A 14,016-nucleotide genomic window follows, 5' to 3' on the forward strand; every position below is an offset into this window, starting at 1 on the left:
ACGTTTTTATCTCGTTTACATCGAATATAATCACCCGGAACGAAAACATCAAATAAAAACCAATTTGTGGAAGGAAATTGTTAACTTTTATCTCCGAAAGTCTCACCAACTCCCATAAGGGAATAAAAGGCGTTAGTTGATTTATTTTATAATAAATATATACCTATACATATCTAAATAATACCAACAGCGCCTCAGTGCTGAGAAAGAGGAGGGGGGGAAGAAACTGGCTAACAAGTGATACACAAATTTACATAATCATTGCTCAGACATTATACGAGCTCGTCTAATTTTTTAAATTATTCTTAAGAAGTGTGTGACTGGATCATGGACACTGTCTAGGAATTATATTATAGGACGTTTCCTGGGGGTATTTTTCTCATCCACCCTCATTTCCACGGCCTTTTTGACCGGTTGTTTTCCTTATTACCCTCAACAGATGCCATACTATTTTAATTTATTTCCTCTCTTATTTTTCAACGATATTCTACGCCTGTCTTCTTTCTTATGTGTTCGTTTCTGTGATATTTCTTGATACACTCTCCTCCACCTCAACATTTTATCCTCGCTTTCTGACTAGAAATTTTCTGAGTCAGAAAATAGTTCATCCTTACTTAAAGCAGTGTTTTTGACGGTTTCTCATGGTCATGAAAAATCATTAGACGAATAGCAAAACAATTTATCACAGATCAGTAATTTACACACCTCTCAAATTAACTAATAATTTTATCAGTTAAATCAATACAATAGTTTTTATTAAATAGATTTATCGTGGGCATTGTTTGTTTTACGTGAGCAGCATTGCTTTTAATCATTCAAAGTATTTCTGAAATGTTTAATATTTCAATTGTTTGAGGTCAATTCTAAATTAAACCAACTAAATTGGTCTTTGTGTCTGATATTATGCAGCATTGTTAAGCTGATGCACGAGAGAGAGATGAGTCGAATTAGATACTCGTGAAAAGCTTTACTATAAACCAAAGTTAATTAAGTGGGTCTATGCATTTCAATTTCCATTGGTGTGTTCAGGCCTAATTAGAAAGAGCACACCGAAGAGAGTGTAAATCGTCCAAGTGTGAATGATATTTATCTCCTTGTTGTTAATAATAACGCTAAGCCAGTTATGATTCAAGGCACTAATAAACTTAGAATTTATTTATACTTTAATTTAAAAAATTCAGTAAAAATAATAAAAAAATAATTTTTTACTTTATATTTCTAGTAATTTTAAGTATACGAAAGAATTTGTTAAATTAGCATTCAAACCAAAAATATATTTAAATAAACTTTTTATAAGAAAGTTAGAAAAATGTATGATAAAGTATTTATTTTTTTTCTAACATTCTTATAAAAAGTTTATTTAAATATATTTTTGGTTTGAATGCTAATTTAACAAATTCTTTCGTATACTTAAAATTACTAGAAATATAAAGTAAAAAATTATTTTTTTATTATTTTTACTGAATTTTTTAAATTAAAGTATAAATAAATTCTGAGTTTGTAGAGGGAATCCAATACCCTTGGGGGGTAATGGATAGCAATGCTGTAGCTAATGAAGCTCTAACTGAGGCTCGGCTACTGCTGTTACCCTCCTGCCATGATCAGAGCTTTAATAATAGCTCAATAACCTTATCCTTACACTGTCCGCTACAGATAACGGGGAATATGAAAAGCATTCTTGCTTCGCCCCTTTAAGCCAGTCCTTATAAGGATGATAAAGTAAGTCCTCTTATATATATATATATAAGGATTATAATGACCAGGTAAATAAGGACTAGGTAAAGTACAAATTCTGCTTTCAGTATTTCTGGACAAGACAGTGACTTATATAAAGATAAAGACCCCCAAGTTTATTTGTTTTTTGTGAGTACCCAATAATGAAAGGTTTTTGCAAACCTAGAGTACATTCGTATCGTTGGTGAGTTAAGGATTTTTATTAATTTTTGCACTTTTTATAGTCCAGAAAATCGTTGGTGAGTTAAGGAATTTGTGTATGATATCACACATACACAAATGAAAACTCAAACTCATTCAAAGTATTTCTGAAATGTTTAATCATTTCAATTGTTTGAGGTCGATTCTAAATTAAACCAACTAAATTGGTTTACATCGTTCTTTGAAATGTTTATTTTATTTTTTTCCAGGACTAGTGTCAGATTTTTCAATTCCGAGAAGGTAAAAAAAAAAAAAGTAAACATTTCAAAGAAATGAATTTAAAAGAACAGAAAAGAGACAGGGGAAAATTACTCCTGAGATCGTACCTATTGGAAATTAATTATTTATCCAGAGTTCCTTCAGTAAGTTAAAAAAACGTCAACCACGAAGATGTCCATTGACTGACATATATGCACACTTTTCAATAACAAGCCCAACAAGTTCTAACCCTTACAAGGAAGCTTAAGAAGAACAGCCATTTTTTTTTAAATTTATTTATTAATCACAACACAGTCCTTACCTGAGAGGTGTTCGCCGAGTCATTCATTCCTCTCTAGCAATCATTCTTCGCTTCACGCTCACTCGAGATAGTAACACGAAATACAACCGCCCGTAAGTCTTTGTAAAGAACGCAACTCTACTCCGAAAGGTACCGTTCGTCTACGGCAAAACTCATTATAGCTGCCAAACATTCCGTACAAGAGACCTGACACCCAACCCTGTCTACACTGGCCAAAGGAACTCGCAGAACCACTCTCTCTTCTGACTTCCCCTTTTTTTCTCCGCCTCCCTACTACTCCTTGGTCGTATCTTATAAGCCTCGGTTGCGAACGAGGTCACAGGACACTCAGAAACACGCAAAGGCATGCTGTGAGAAGGGGGGGGGAGGAAGAGGGGGAAGTAAATGGTTAAACACGTTCCCTGACTATTGATGCTGTAACTATGGTTGCTATGGTAACTGATAGGTGTCTACAGTTGGGATATTCTGGTCGCTAGGAGTTAATACGAGTTAAGAATTGGTGTGAATGAAGCTTAAAGGCTCGCGCATCCAGGACACGGTGGGTATGTAGGTCAACCAAGGTTATTGGCGCCTGTTATATTGTCTATTGGTAGTAATAATGTCATTGCTGCTAACATCCGTGGACATTTGATACGAAAATATGTCTCTCGGGAGAGTTCTCCGGGCTGCTGGTACCTCAGCCAGAAGTTGGCCAAATCACTAATAATAAGGGTTATCGTTAAATTGTGTCATGCTTATAAGGAAGAAGGTTGGAAAAGTGAAAATGGGGAGTATATCGATACATCAAAAAAAAAAAAAATTGTTCTTAGAATATTCTGCAGTTTTGCTCATCTATAAAAGTGAAAAACATTATTTTTTTAATATTTTTAGACGAAAAAAAATCGAAACATTAGTATTAAATATCACAGTCCTACTCGAGGCATCACAATAAATGCTTACTCATTTTCATTTTATCGAATTAGTAATAAAAGTTACTGCTTAATTTAAGAGTAGCATAGTAATGAAAAAAAATTGGGTGTGTGGGGGGGGGTGGACTGTGTCCTTGACTCTTTATCCCTTCATCTGATTGAAGAAAATGTGTGGATGGGGTGTTTTTGAGCTAAAAGCTCTAGTCATGGCTGAGTAACAGCAATAGCCGAGCCTCAGTTAAAGCTTCATTGGCATTGCCATCCATTACCCTGAGTTCTAGTAATGAAAATTTTATCCTTATAAGGACTGGCTTGAAGGGTCGAAGCAAATATGCTTTTTATCTTCCACGTTATCTGTAGAGGACAATGTAGGGATAAGGGGTTATTGGGCTATTAAAGCTCTGATCATGGCAGGAGGGTAACAGCAATAGCCGAGCTCAGTTAGAACTTCATTGGCTACAGCATTGCCATCCATTACTCTCTAATGAAAATTTGATTACATTTTACCATTATATAAAAGATTTGTCTGGAAATTTTAAAGGTAGAAATTTCTTGATTCGTCTCTGTAACAATAACTTTCTATTACATAATAAATAAACATTGCATTTCTCTATTTATTATCATTTGTATTTTTTGATATACTGTATACATTCGCCCAAGCCCCTACCTCAATTTTTTATGGAATATTTTTATCCAATAATACTCAATTTTATATTGCATATTCCGATACATAAAAAGAGTTCCATAAATTGCTAGTGGTTCTGCATCTTTGTTTTCTAAAAGTTAAAAAGATTATGTTTAGAAAGTTTTTCTTTTTATTAATTTAAAATATTCTGATTTTTTTTTTTTTTTTTTTTTTTTTTTTCCAATTCTGTAGCTATTCGTCAGCTGGCCAAATCCACTCGCCACTAGTGCTGTCATGTACGTATGTATATATTATGTATAGGATTACTGAAAAATTAAAAACAACAATTGTGGAATAACAAACGTCGACGAGCAGTTAATAAAGCCAATTGTCTCTCTATATACATATAAGTAGTTTCGTTGTTTGTTGCCTAAATCACTAATAATTAATAAGGCGAATGTGACGTCATACCTCTACGTTTTCATGGCAACAGTTAAGTTCTGGTTCTGTATCCGTGAAATTATAATTATCACTGTATAGATGTAATATTTACTAAAATCATATTTTCTTGAAAGGAAAACACACACACAAAAAAAAAACGTGACCCCTTTGAGGCATGGAAAGGTGGGAGATTAGAAGCGCCTTATGGGACACCTTTACGATGAAACCTGGGCGGGTCTGATCATTTCCCTTTCACTGCATTCAGAGGAAGTACATCATGAGCATAAAGAATGATGGGAGAACTCTGGAGAGGATGAATTTATGCACCATTTGGAGTTTCCGAAAGCAAATGAATCTATATCCACCCCTTAACCTTTATCAGCCGGAAGTCAAGTCCTTAAGATTTTTTTCAATGAAATGAGGGTTTGGCAGTTCCACTGAATACGACAGAGCACTTCATTCACGGTAATTGTGTTTCAATACTCTTCCCTCCCCCCCCCCCCCCGCCTTCCGCCTCGATTAAATCGCAGAGTGTAGCACGGCGAAGTCTGGGATTTCCCACGCAAACGAAACACTCGATCCAGACGAGATTTTTCCAAACAATAGCATATAAAGCAACTTTAGATAACAGAAATTAAGGGCACGAGATGTCTTTTTTTATCTGTTTGACCCACAAAGTGCGTTGATTAACCAACCAAGAGCGTATTTAAAATACGCAAATAAAAAAGAGAACAATAAATTTACTTATTCAAGTCTCGCTCTATCTTCAAGAGAAATGAAAAACAGAACAGCGTGTTAAGGCCGTGTTATTATAGGTCAGTAAAACACAATTCATGTCAAAATATCCATTTAAACCTGTTTATTTATAAATATGTGCGAGCAACCAACTTTTATAAGTATTACGATAAATGCTTAGGTGATGGGTTGTAATGGCACCTGAGCATTTGGGAATGCCTTGAGTTTCTATTATCCTGTGTGAGATCATCATATCAGTTGCTGGAGGCCTGAAGTGGTTAAAAAAAAAAAACAGTTCCATATTTGGTCTTTAGAGCAGTATTTCAGATTATTTAACCATTAGCCTACCCACCGTATTAACGCGAGAGGTTTACAATTTTGGATTAGTGGGATTAAAACAAACTATAAAGAAGTACACATATTATTCTAGTTATTAATAAATGCATTTTTATATCTAAATGGTGTTTATCTGGTTGCAACGATTAGCTAATTGTTGTAGAAGAAAAAAAGTATTAGTTCTGGTAGTTCAAAGAGCAGTGTTGAGACACGGGCATCGTGTTGCAAAAGAACGGACAACTGATTTATTGTTGTAGTAAAGTGACGCAACTATTGCTGAATCATTGTGGTATTTGCTAATTTATTAGTGTCTAGCGAAGAAGTATTCTTGCGGAAAGAGTAAATTAATAAAGTTTAATTCTAAGCAATCACAACAAAATAAATATTAAAAAAAAAATACGGTAACAGCTACTCAACTGTTTATTTTTTGTTCACTAGTCATGTTGCTTTGAGATGATTTCTTTGGAGAGAATGGATTGATTTTTATTGACATTGCGTTTGATACATTCGCGAATGATATGGCTGAATGGCCAAGTTTAGATGTTAAATTATTAAGGAAAAATAATATTTTTTTTTATTATTATTATTCATCGTGATCAGTAACTAGTAGTTCGGAAGACGTTAAAGTTTGGTATTCATTTTGTAAAAAATAAAAATAAAAATAAATAAAAATAAACACTCAACCATTGATGTTGATTACATTATATAAATAAAACAAAAGCGTGCTTTATTTTTTAATAATTGCACGTTTCTCCACGTTAATACCATCAAACAACAAAAAGAAATACAGAACATGCACAGAAACGTCGAATGCAGAATCTCGTTACACTCGACATAGTGGCCTGTGAAATGCGTTCATATGAAAAATCTCCCCCCCCCCACACACACACACACACACACACACACACACACACACACACACACACACACATCAAATCTTCGAATACGTACTCGCCATGAACGTACAGTAATACTACTTTGGGTTAGGTTGTTTTGGAATTACGGCCGATGCAAGTAAAGCTTGAGGCCAGGGTATTATATCCATAAATTGTGTGCATTCTGCTTGTTTGTCTATTTTGTGAGAATAAAAATTACTAGAAGAACATAATGGATTCCGAAAAGGCTGATCTTGCATTGCATAGACTCAGTTTTCATTCTAAAATTATTAATAGAAAATAGAAGAGAATTTTTCTTCTCTAGTACTAGAATATAAACCGACAGGAAGAAGACACCGTGGACGTCCAAGAGTAATCTTGGACGTCCATGGTCTTCTTAACGGTCTCTTCAGCCTATACCTAAATTGTTCAGACGAAGATCTGAAGAAGAAAAAAAAAAACATGACCTTCATTGATTATGAAAAAGCTTTTGATAAAATTAATAGACAAAAATTATTTAAAATATTCAATTTAAATACTTAGAGCATATTCAAGAAATATAGCGATCAAATTAGAACAAATATCAGAATGGAAAGAGATATCAAGAGAAGTATGGCAAGGAATACCCTATCACCTCTGCTTTTTTAAATGTGGAAACCGCATAACCCCCATTTGGTACACAAATAAACTCACAAATAAAGATAGATACGGTATTATTTGCAAATGATCAAATTGTAATAGCTACATCAGAGGATGATCGACAGAGATCACTGAAATCATTAAATGAAATTTCATAACAATATAATATGAGAATATCAAAAGTGAAGACAAGAATAATATCACAGCTTGTCTTTACGTTTGATAAATAGTAAAAAATAGTGATAGATGATAAAGTATTAGAAGTAATATTTGGGATGCGACTTATCATCACATGAAGACCAAAAAAATACAGACATTAAAATATCAAATTTTGTTGAAGTAAACGGCATAATAAATCATATATTTAAACCATTCCTAGTACAAAACCCACTAGAATCAGACTATATAACGTCCCGCGTGTAAACCAACTTTATTATATGGAAGAGGAACGTGGACCATAAAAAAAAATAAAAATAAGAAGCGGATTCTAACAGCAGAAAATGAAACATTTCATACCAAGATTCCCATCTTGGTATGAAACCATAAAACAAAGAAATTTTACAATCCCTGAATGTAAAACCAGTTGACTACTATATAAGTAAAAATAAACCAAAATGAATAGAACATCTAAATAGAATGGACAATAGTAGACTACCAAAAAAATACTATACGGATATAAAATAAATGGAAAAAGAAGAATTTGAAGTTCTAGAAAGCGATGAAATGAGATTGGAATAGGCCACTTGGCCTAAAATCCGAATTTCCTAGTGTCAAAGGAAACTTTGTCGCCTCCTTCGATCGAAGGAGCCGACGACCCCCCCCCCCACAAAAAAAAGAGACAAACCGACCATAAGAACAAACGAGCTAACACAGACATGGTATACTCACTAGTTTGAGTTGCTTCGGCTGTAGATCTAATCCTGCTACTTCTGTATTTTTTATTTTTTTTTTATTTTTATTTTTATTTTTTTTTGAATGTGAATCCAACTCACGAAAAGCTTAATATTGGTATCATGAGTGAACTAAGGGTTAAATACTCCAGTTCCCTTGCCCTCGAAATGATTGGAGTGTGGATACGCTTTCTAGACAAACTAGACCGGTATGAGACCTCTAACTCACCTGTAGATGATAAGCTGCTATAGGGAATATTTCATTGCCCTCCTTATTAGGGTAGTCGTGTTTGTTCTGAAAAATTTTATGAGTTCAACCTTTGTTCTGAGGATTTTATTTCTCTTAGTGCATTTTGTCACAGAACCACTTATTAAAAATCATTACATTGTCTCCGAGGTAAAGGAAAAACCCAATTCACACTCAAGGGTCACTTAAACAAATTAGGAATGGTTTTAAAAAAAAAAAAATTTTTTTTTTTCAAAAGTTAAAGAAAAATAATTGAACAGTTAGTAAAATAAAATATTTAGGAATAGAAGTAAATAATTATGGCCTCAGACATAATTGAAGTGCAAGAATAAGCAGTAAAAGCAAGTAGAATATCTGGATGTCCCAACAGCCTCATCTGGAAGAATATGAATAAAATAAAATAAAATATTAAAAAAAAAAGAGTAAGATCAATATTCATATATGCAACCAAAACAGCAAATCCAAAAATTGGGCAGGCAAATAAAGCCATTGAAACAAAAACATTAAGAAAAATTTAAGATGCAACAATATTAAAAAAAAAAAAAAAAAAAAAAATCAGGAACTTGCAAAGCAGAGAAAATTATAAAATACAGCTAATAAATGATTGGAACCAAAAACGAAAAAAAAATCATACAAAAAGAATGGAAGATAGCATAAAAAGTAAAGAACTGGATAACAAAGGGAAAGAGAGAGAAGCAGAGGAAGATGGATAAGAAGAAAAATGTCTGAAAAACAGCAATACTACCAGCAGTTACGCCTAATAGTGAAAGGGGAAAAAAAGAATTTTGTGTGTGTGTGTGTGTACGTGAATCTGCATATTTTGAAAGATATAAAATATAATAATTTGTGACTCGCAAATTTCTTTATATTATGGGCTCTTTCTTTATGTTATTAAGATAAGTCCATGACAGAAAAAATAAAGAAAGAATATTTTCAGAGTCAAATTATTAAAAACAAAATCGGCTAGTCGGCTTCGAATGATGAATCAGTAATAAACTAGCTTCAAAAAAAAACAATCGTTACGGGCCAGATTTTGACTGAAGTTTTTTCTTTGCAAGAACTAAAATCTCTGGTTAAAACGGATTTTCGACTTTTCGTAGATTTTTCGTCACTTGCTTATATCAGAATGCTGATGTAGGTTGTTAAAAGTGTGAGAAAAATTTAACTCTAACTGTCAAGAAAAAAAAAAAAAATCTGGAAACCAACCTCAGCTTTTTACTTCCTTGCTCTTTAAACGAATCCACTGGAATATGTAACCTGTACAAACACCACCCCTATATTCTTTCGAGCATGAGGGTATCCGTTTACAGGTTAACAACCCCTAATTGTATGGAACTCGTGTCACCTAAGGAATGTCATGTGCCGGACGTAAAAAATTGGATTATACGGAGTTCCAACGTTATTCTCTAGCGCACGGTTTCTCTGCCTAAAGGTGAACTTCATATTAATATTCTTAAGAGTCGCGTGGCTCTGAACGGTACTGAGTTTTGCTGACGTGGGCGGAGGAGTGGGTAGAGCGAATACGGCAAATCGCATCCTTCGCTAAACAAGTGTTATTGCATAAGCGTCTCTTCCGACGGCTTTAAATCGCTTGGAAACCCAGAGCAACCTAGGAATAACCGTAAGTGACATTGGATGACCTTTAAGAACAAAGCTGGAGAAAACAGTGCAATGCTTTATTTTGTCGTTTAGTTCTCCAACATCATAATGGAACTCCCTCTGCTCAATACGAGGTAGTAGATAAGTAAAATATACTGCGCATGACTCAACAGGATATAGTATGTACTTGAAACTAAACAAATATAGAAAGGATTGCATGTGAGTTGTATTTTATTATAGCATGATTGCGTATTGACGTTATTTTTCATCCAAATTAAATCCGTTTGGAACGTATCGACACAGTAGACAAGTTAATTTTTTTTTTTTTATAGTGATCCGATTTAAATCAAGATCAAGAAGTTTAGCAAAGATTTATATCAGATAACCGCCATGGCGACCTGATTTCGATTCTCGTCGTTACGAGAGGAATCTTTATATGGACTTCAACTGAAGGGGAGGTAGCCAATCTCATGCGAAGGTAGCAGGGTTTTTTCCTCAGGGGAAACTCGGGGTTTTCATCCCGCATACAGGCAAATCAGCCCTATTACACACGCAGTTTACAGACAAAATGTACTATTAGCGGCGGTAAATGGAGTTGTAGAGGTGTAGATTATGGCGTCAAGTGTAGACAGTGGCGCATGCGTAGATAGAAGATTAAGTAGCACAGATGGTAGGTTGAGTGCGATTCCTACCAGCGATGGATCCTTGGGGGGTATCAGGTAGAATAATAATAAACATGACTATTATTGTCGTTATTTAGAATTAGACGAAATGCTAACTATGTGGGCAAAATATTTAAGTCTGTTTAAGAATTAAGAAGATTTTTCCAGCCGGTATTCCCGTTTGGGGGATGAAAACTCCAATTCTCTGGGAGAAAAAAACTCTCCTATCTCCGTATGAGAATGGCTAACTCACCTTTACTCGAAAATCTCTTAAAGGTTCTTCGAGTCCAATAAGTTCTTAGTTCTTAAAAGAACTGGGAGATGGATTGAGTCCTTGACTCTTTATCCCGTCATCTGAATGATGAAAATCTGTGTGGATGGGATGTTATTGAGCTAAAAGCTCTAGTCATGGCTGGGTAACGGCAATAGCCGAGCCTCAGTTAAAACTTCATTGACTGCAGCATTGCCATTCGTTACCCTGGAAGTCCTAAAAAGGACTCTTCTACTCAACCCGAGTCCAATAAGAACCTTTAGAAGGGCTTTTATAACGACTGAAATACTTCGCATTTCGCCAAACACTTGAAAAAGAAATATCTCCATTTTCCTAGCCAGAATCGTTATCCCTCGGCTTTTATTCCGTCATTATGACCTCCGTGACATATTTTTTAGAGACCCAATTTCTTTATAACTGCATTCGACTCAATAGTAGCAAAACCCATTAGAAATTTAGTTCCATAAAACAGCGATGCAAATTGAGTTCACCTACATTAGCTTTCATTGGTTCACTTCGAGATCACTTTTATTTCCATTTTATAGTTGTTGTTATTTTATTAACCTGTTGTAAGTAGTAGTGGTAATAACACAAGTATAAACATAAGATGGAGGTCACTTTCCCACACGCAGTATTGTTCATTATAACAATTTCGTTCTTTATTAGAATTCTTTACTGGGCCTTTATCGTATTGATTAGTCTCAACAACCGCGAAAAATACTGAAAAAAAAAAATCATGATTGCTTCTGTATGCACAAAGTAGCCCTCAATTAATTCCATTCTGAATTCTAAAATGGCAGTAAAAATCTAAAATTTATTTAATACCACTTGTTTTGTTTCAAGTCTATCACTTCTCCTCAGTATCCACATAATTGCAAGCCCAATGGCGATCACCATAAATAAAATAAATTAAAATCGAAAATTTTAGATAAAAAAACAACAACATGGAAAACAGAAAAAAAAATTTTTTTTCTGTTTTCCATTTCAACTTTCTCCTTAATCATATGATTATTAAAACCATATATAAAAAATTAAAAGGTTTATTTGATTATTATGTAATTTTAAAAAAATATTTTAACATATCACATTTTAATGCACAAAATTATTACTATTTTAAAACTTACTTTTTATTATTATATAAAGATAATAAAAATCGAAATATTACATTTTATATTGAATATTATATCTAAAAACTATCATTATTATATACGTAATTAAAATAAAGGGCAAGCCATTTATAGCGACTAATATTGGCTACCAAAATTGTAGTCCAACCCTAGAGAGAAAGAGCAAATAAATCCTGAATTCTGAATGAATATTTGCTTGCTAAAAATAAATAAAAAAAGTTATCACAGTTCAGTTATTGTATAGTGATTTTTATCGCTGCTATGTCCAGAAATCGCAATGTAAATACTCTTATAACGATACTCCGTTATTAATTAATTAATTATTATTATATTTGCTATGACTATCAGTTTTGTTGTTCTTTGATAACTTTGTTATATGGTTTGCTAAAAGAGAAGGAAATTCCTTCGTTTCTATCCAAGACAAGATTGTGCTTACACAACTATTGGACCACCGACACATCGCAATTGTTAAAAAAAAAAAAAGATAGAATTAGAAATATTGATGGACAAAATAAATTATTCCTGATACTAAAATTCCGACCAGTACAAGCCTTATTAGCGAAGTCAATTCTTCCAGCAGCAGGAGGTGAGATTAAAGGCTATAAAGACCAGTATAATACTGGCAACTATAAAACCAGTTTTCTACTTCACAAGCATGTCATCTGATGGGAAAAAAAAAAAACAACTTTGGATTTATTATGAGCAGTTGAATCCTCATCTTCCTTTTAATACTATCATTATTTCCCGTCCTACAGTATTCGATCCATGCACGACTGTAGCCATTGTCGTAAGTACTTTTAAGCCACCCCCCCCCTCCCTTTTAAAACACTATCTACCCAAAGAAAACATGCAACATACCTTCGGATCACACACTCGTAGAGGAATCTGGTTCGTAGTACAAGGTACACTTAGTTTTCATCCTTGACCCAAATAGAAGTCCAGTTACGGTAAGCCACCAATTATTGCCAATTGGAGAAAAGATCAGTCCATTTCTCTTCGAAGAAAGGAAAAAAAAAAAAAAGAGCTAGATGATCAACAGTTACCTACAACTAGTGCGTGACTTGAGACAAACACCAACGACCAAAGTTGGTCCAACAAGCAACTCGCCGTCGACTCTCCTTTTTCACGAGCTAAAAACCCGGACTATCGCTATCTCGGTGTGTACACAGATTTTAAAACTACGCCATGTGGTGGTGGTTGGATTCGCTGCAACGAGTCTGCTTGTCGGAGACTCGCAAACACAATCGGTCTAGTGACGTCACGTGCATCCGGAACGCGGAAAGCTTTCTTTGTTAAAGGTCGATTATTTAAAAAAAAAAAAAAAAAATCCCCCCCTCGAGGAGAAGGGGGGAAGACACGCGTCACGCACTTTTGGACACCCTGATAGGGCTGTGAATGGCTGGTTTTTGATGGGCATCTGCTCTCTATTTCCGTCCAGAGTATAGCGGACTCTCCAAGTCGGGTATCTTAACCCATGAGCTGTTTAAATAAAAATTTTGTTGATAACATTAACTATCGAGGCTTATTTGAAGTCATTACATCTAAAGTCAATAGAAAGAATCATTACTTTAAAAGCTACCGCATGTATCATGTGTATTAAGTACGATTAGATAGTAAAATATAATTACCGTTCCTTAAGATTAGATCTGTGTAAAGGGAAAGAAACTCTCTTAGTTTTAAATGGGAGACTTACTTACATGTACTGTAGACCATATTTCTTCCTCCATTTCATTCGGTGTTTTCCTTAACAATACTACAAAGCTGTCTTACAGTTGTTTGTGACGTCAGCAAGCTTATCGCTATGGTGACTAGCTGAAATGTCGTAAAATATCCTTGTCATTGTGGATTTGCAAAAAAACGTACAGGCATAACCATAATAAATATGGGACAGGTTCCTTTACGCAATAACATTCGTTTTATTTTATAAAAGAACGAATGTTTGAAGTAAATAATGATCACTCTCACGTTATGTTCGGAGTGGCTATGGCTATTTCGATTATTAAGTAAACAAGTTAATAAATAAACAGCGTATTATAATATCGACCGACAGGCGGCGCACTTCGCTACTTATTAATTACGTATTTCTGCAATTAAAGAGGAAAACATTATTGTAATGGGTTTTTTTTGTTTTTTGTTAAATATTGTTTATTATTATTGTAATACGTAGAAAACTTATTTGCTTAGTACATATGTATTATGTATTGTA

At 34.1% G+C, this 14,016-nt stretch overlaps 1 protein-coding gene across 2 annotated transcripts in view; it reads right to left on the minus strand.

Annotated features, from left to right (window-relative positions):
* LOC150110102 (uncharacterized) overlaps positions 1–13,724 on the minus strand; it is a 268,812-nt gene extending 255,088 nt beyond the window's left edge. The window contains exon 1 of one of the 2 annotated variants that reach the window (XM_090391413.1): positions 13,508–13,724. In XM_090391413.1, coding sequence (XP_090247539.1) covers positions 13,508–13,537 — 30 coding nt within the window. In that variant the 5' untranslated portion in view covers positions 13,538–13,724. Of the gene's footprint in view, positions 1–13,503 lie in introns of both variants that reach the window. The other variant, XM_090391419.1, reaches the window with a different exon arrangement.
* Positions 13,725–14,016: the final 292 nt, after the last annotated feature.

This window comes from Typopeltis vanoorti, chromosome 1, assembly GCF_054136105.1.
Source record: "Typopeltis vanoorti isolate ZY-2024b chromosome 1, IOZ_Tvanoo_1.0, whole genome shotgun sequence".
Taxonomy (NCBI): domain Eukaryota; kingdom Metazoa; phylum Arthropoda; class Arachnida; order Uropygi; family Thelyphonidae; genus Typopeltis; species Typopeltis vanoorti.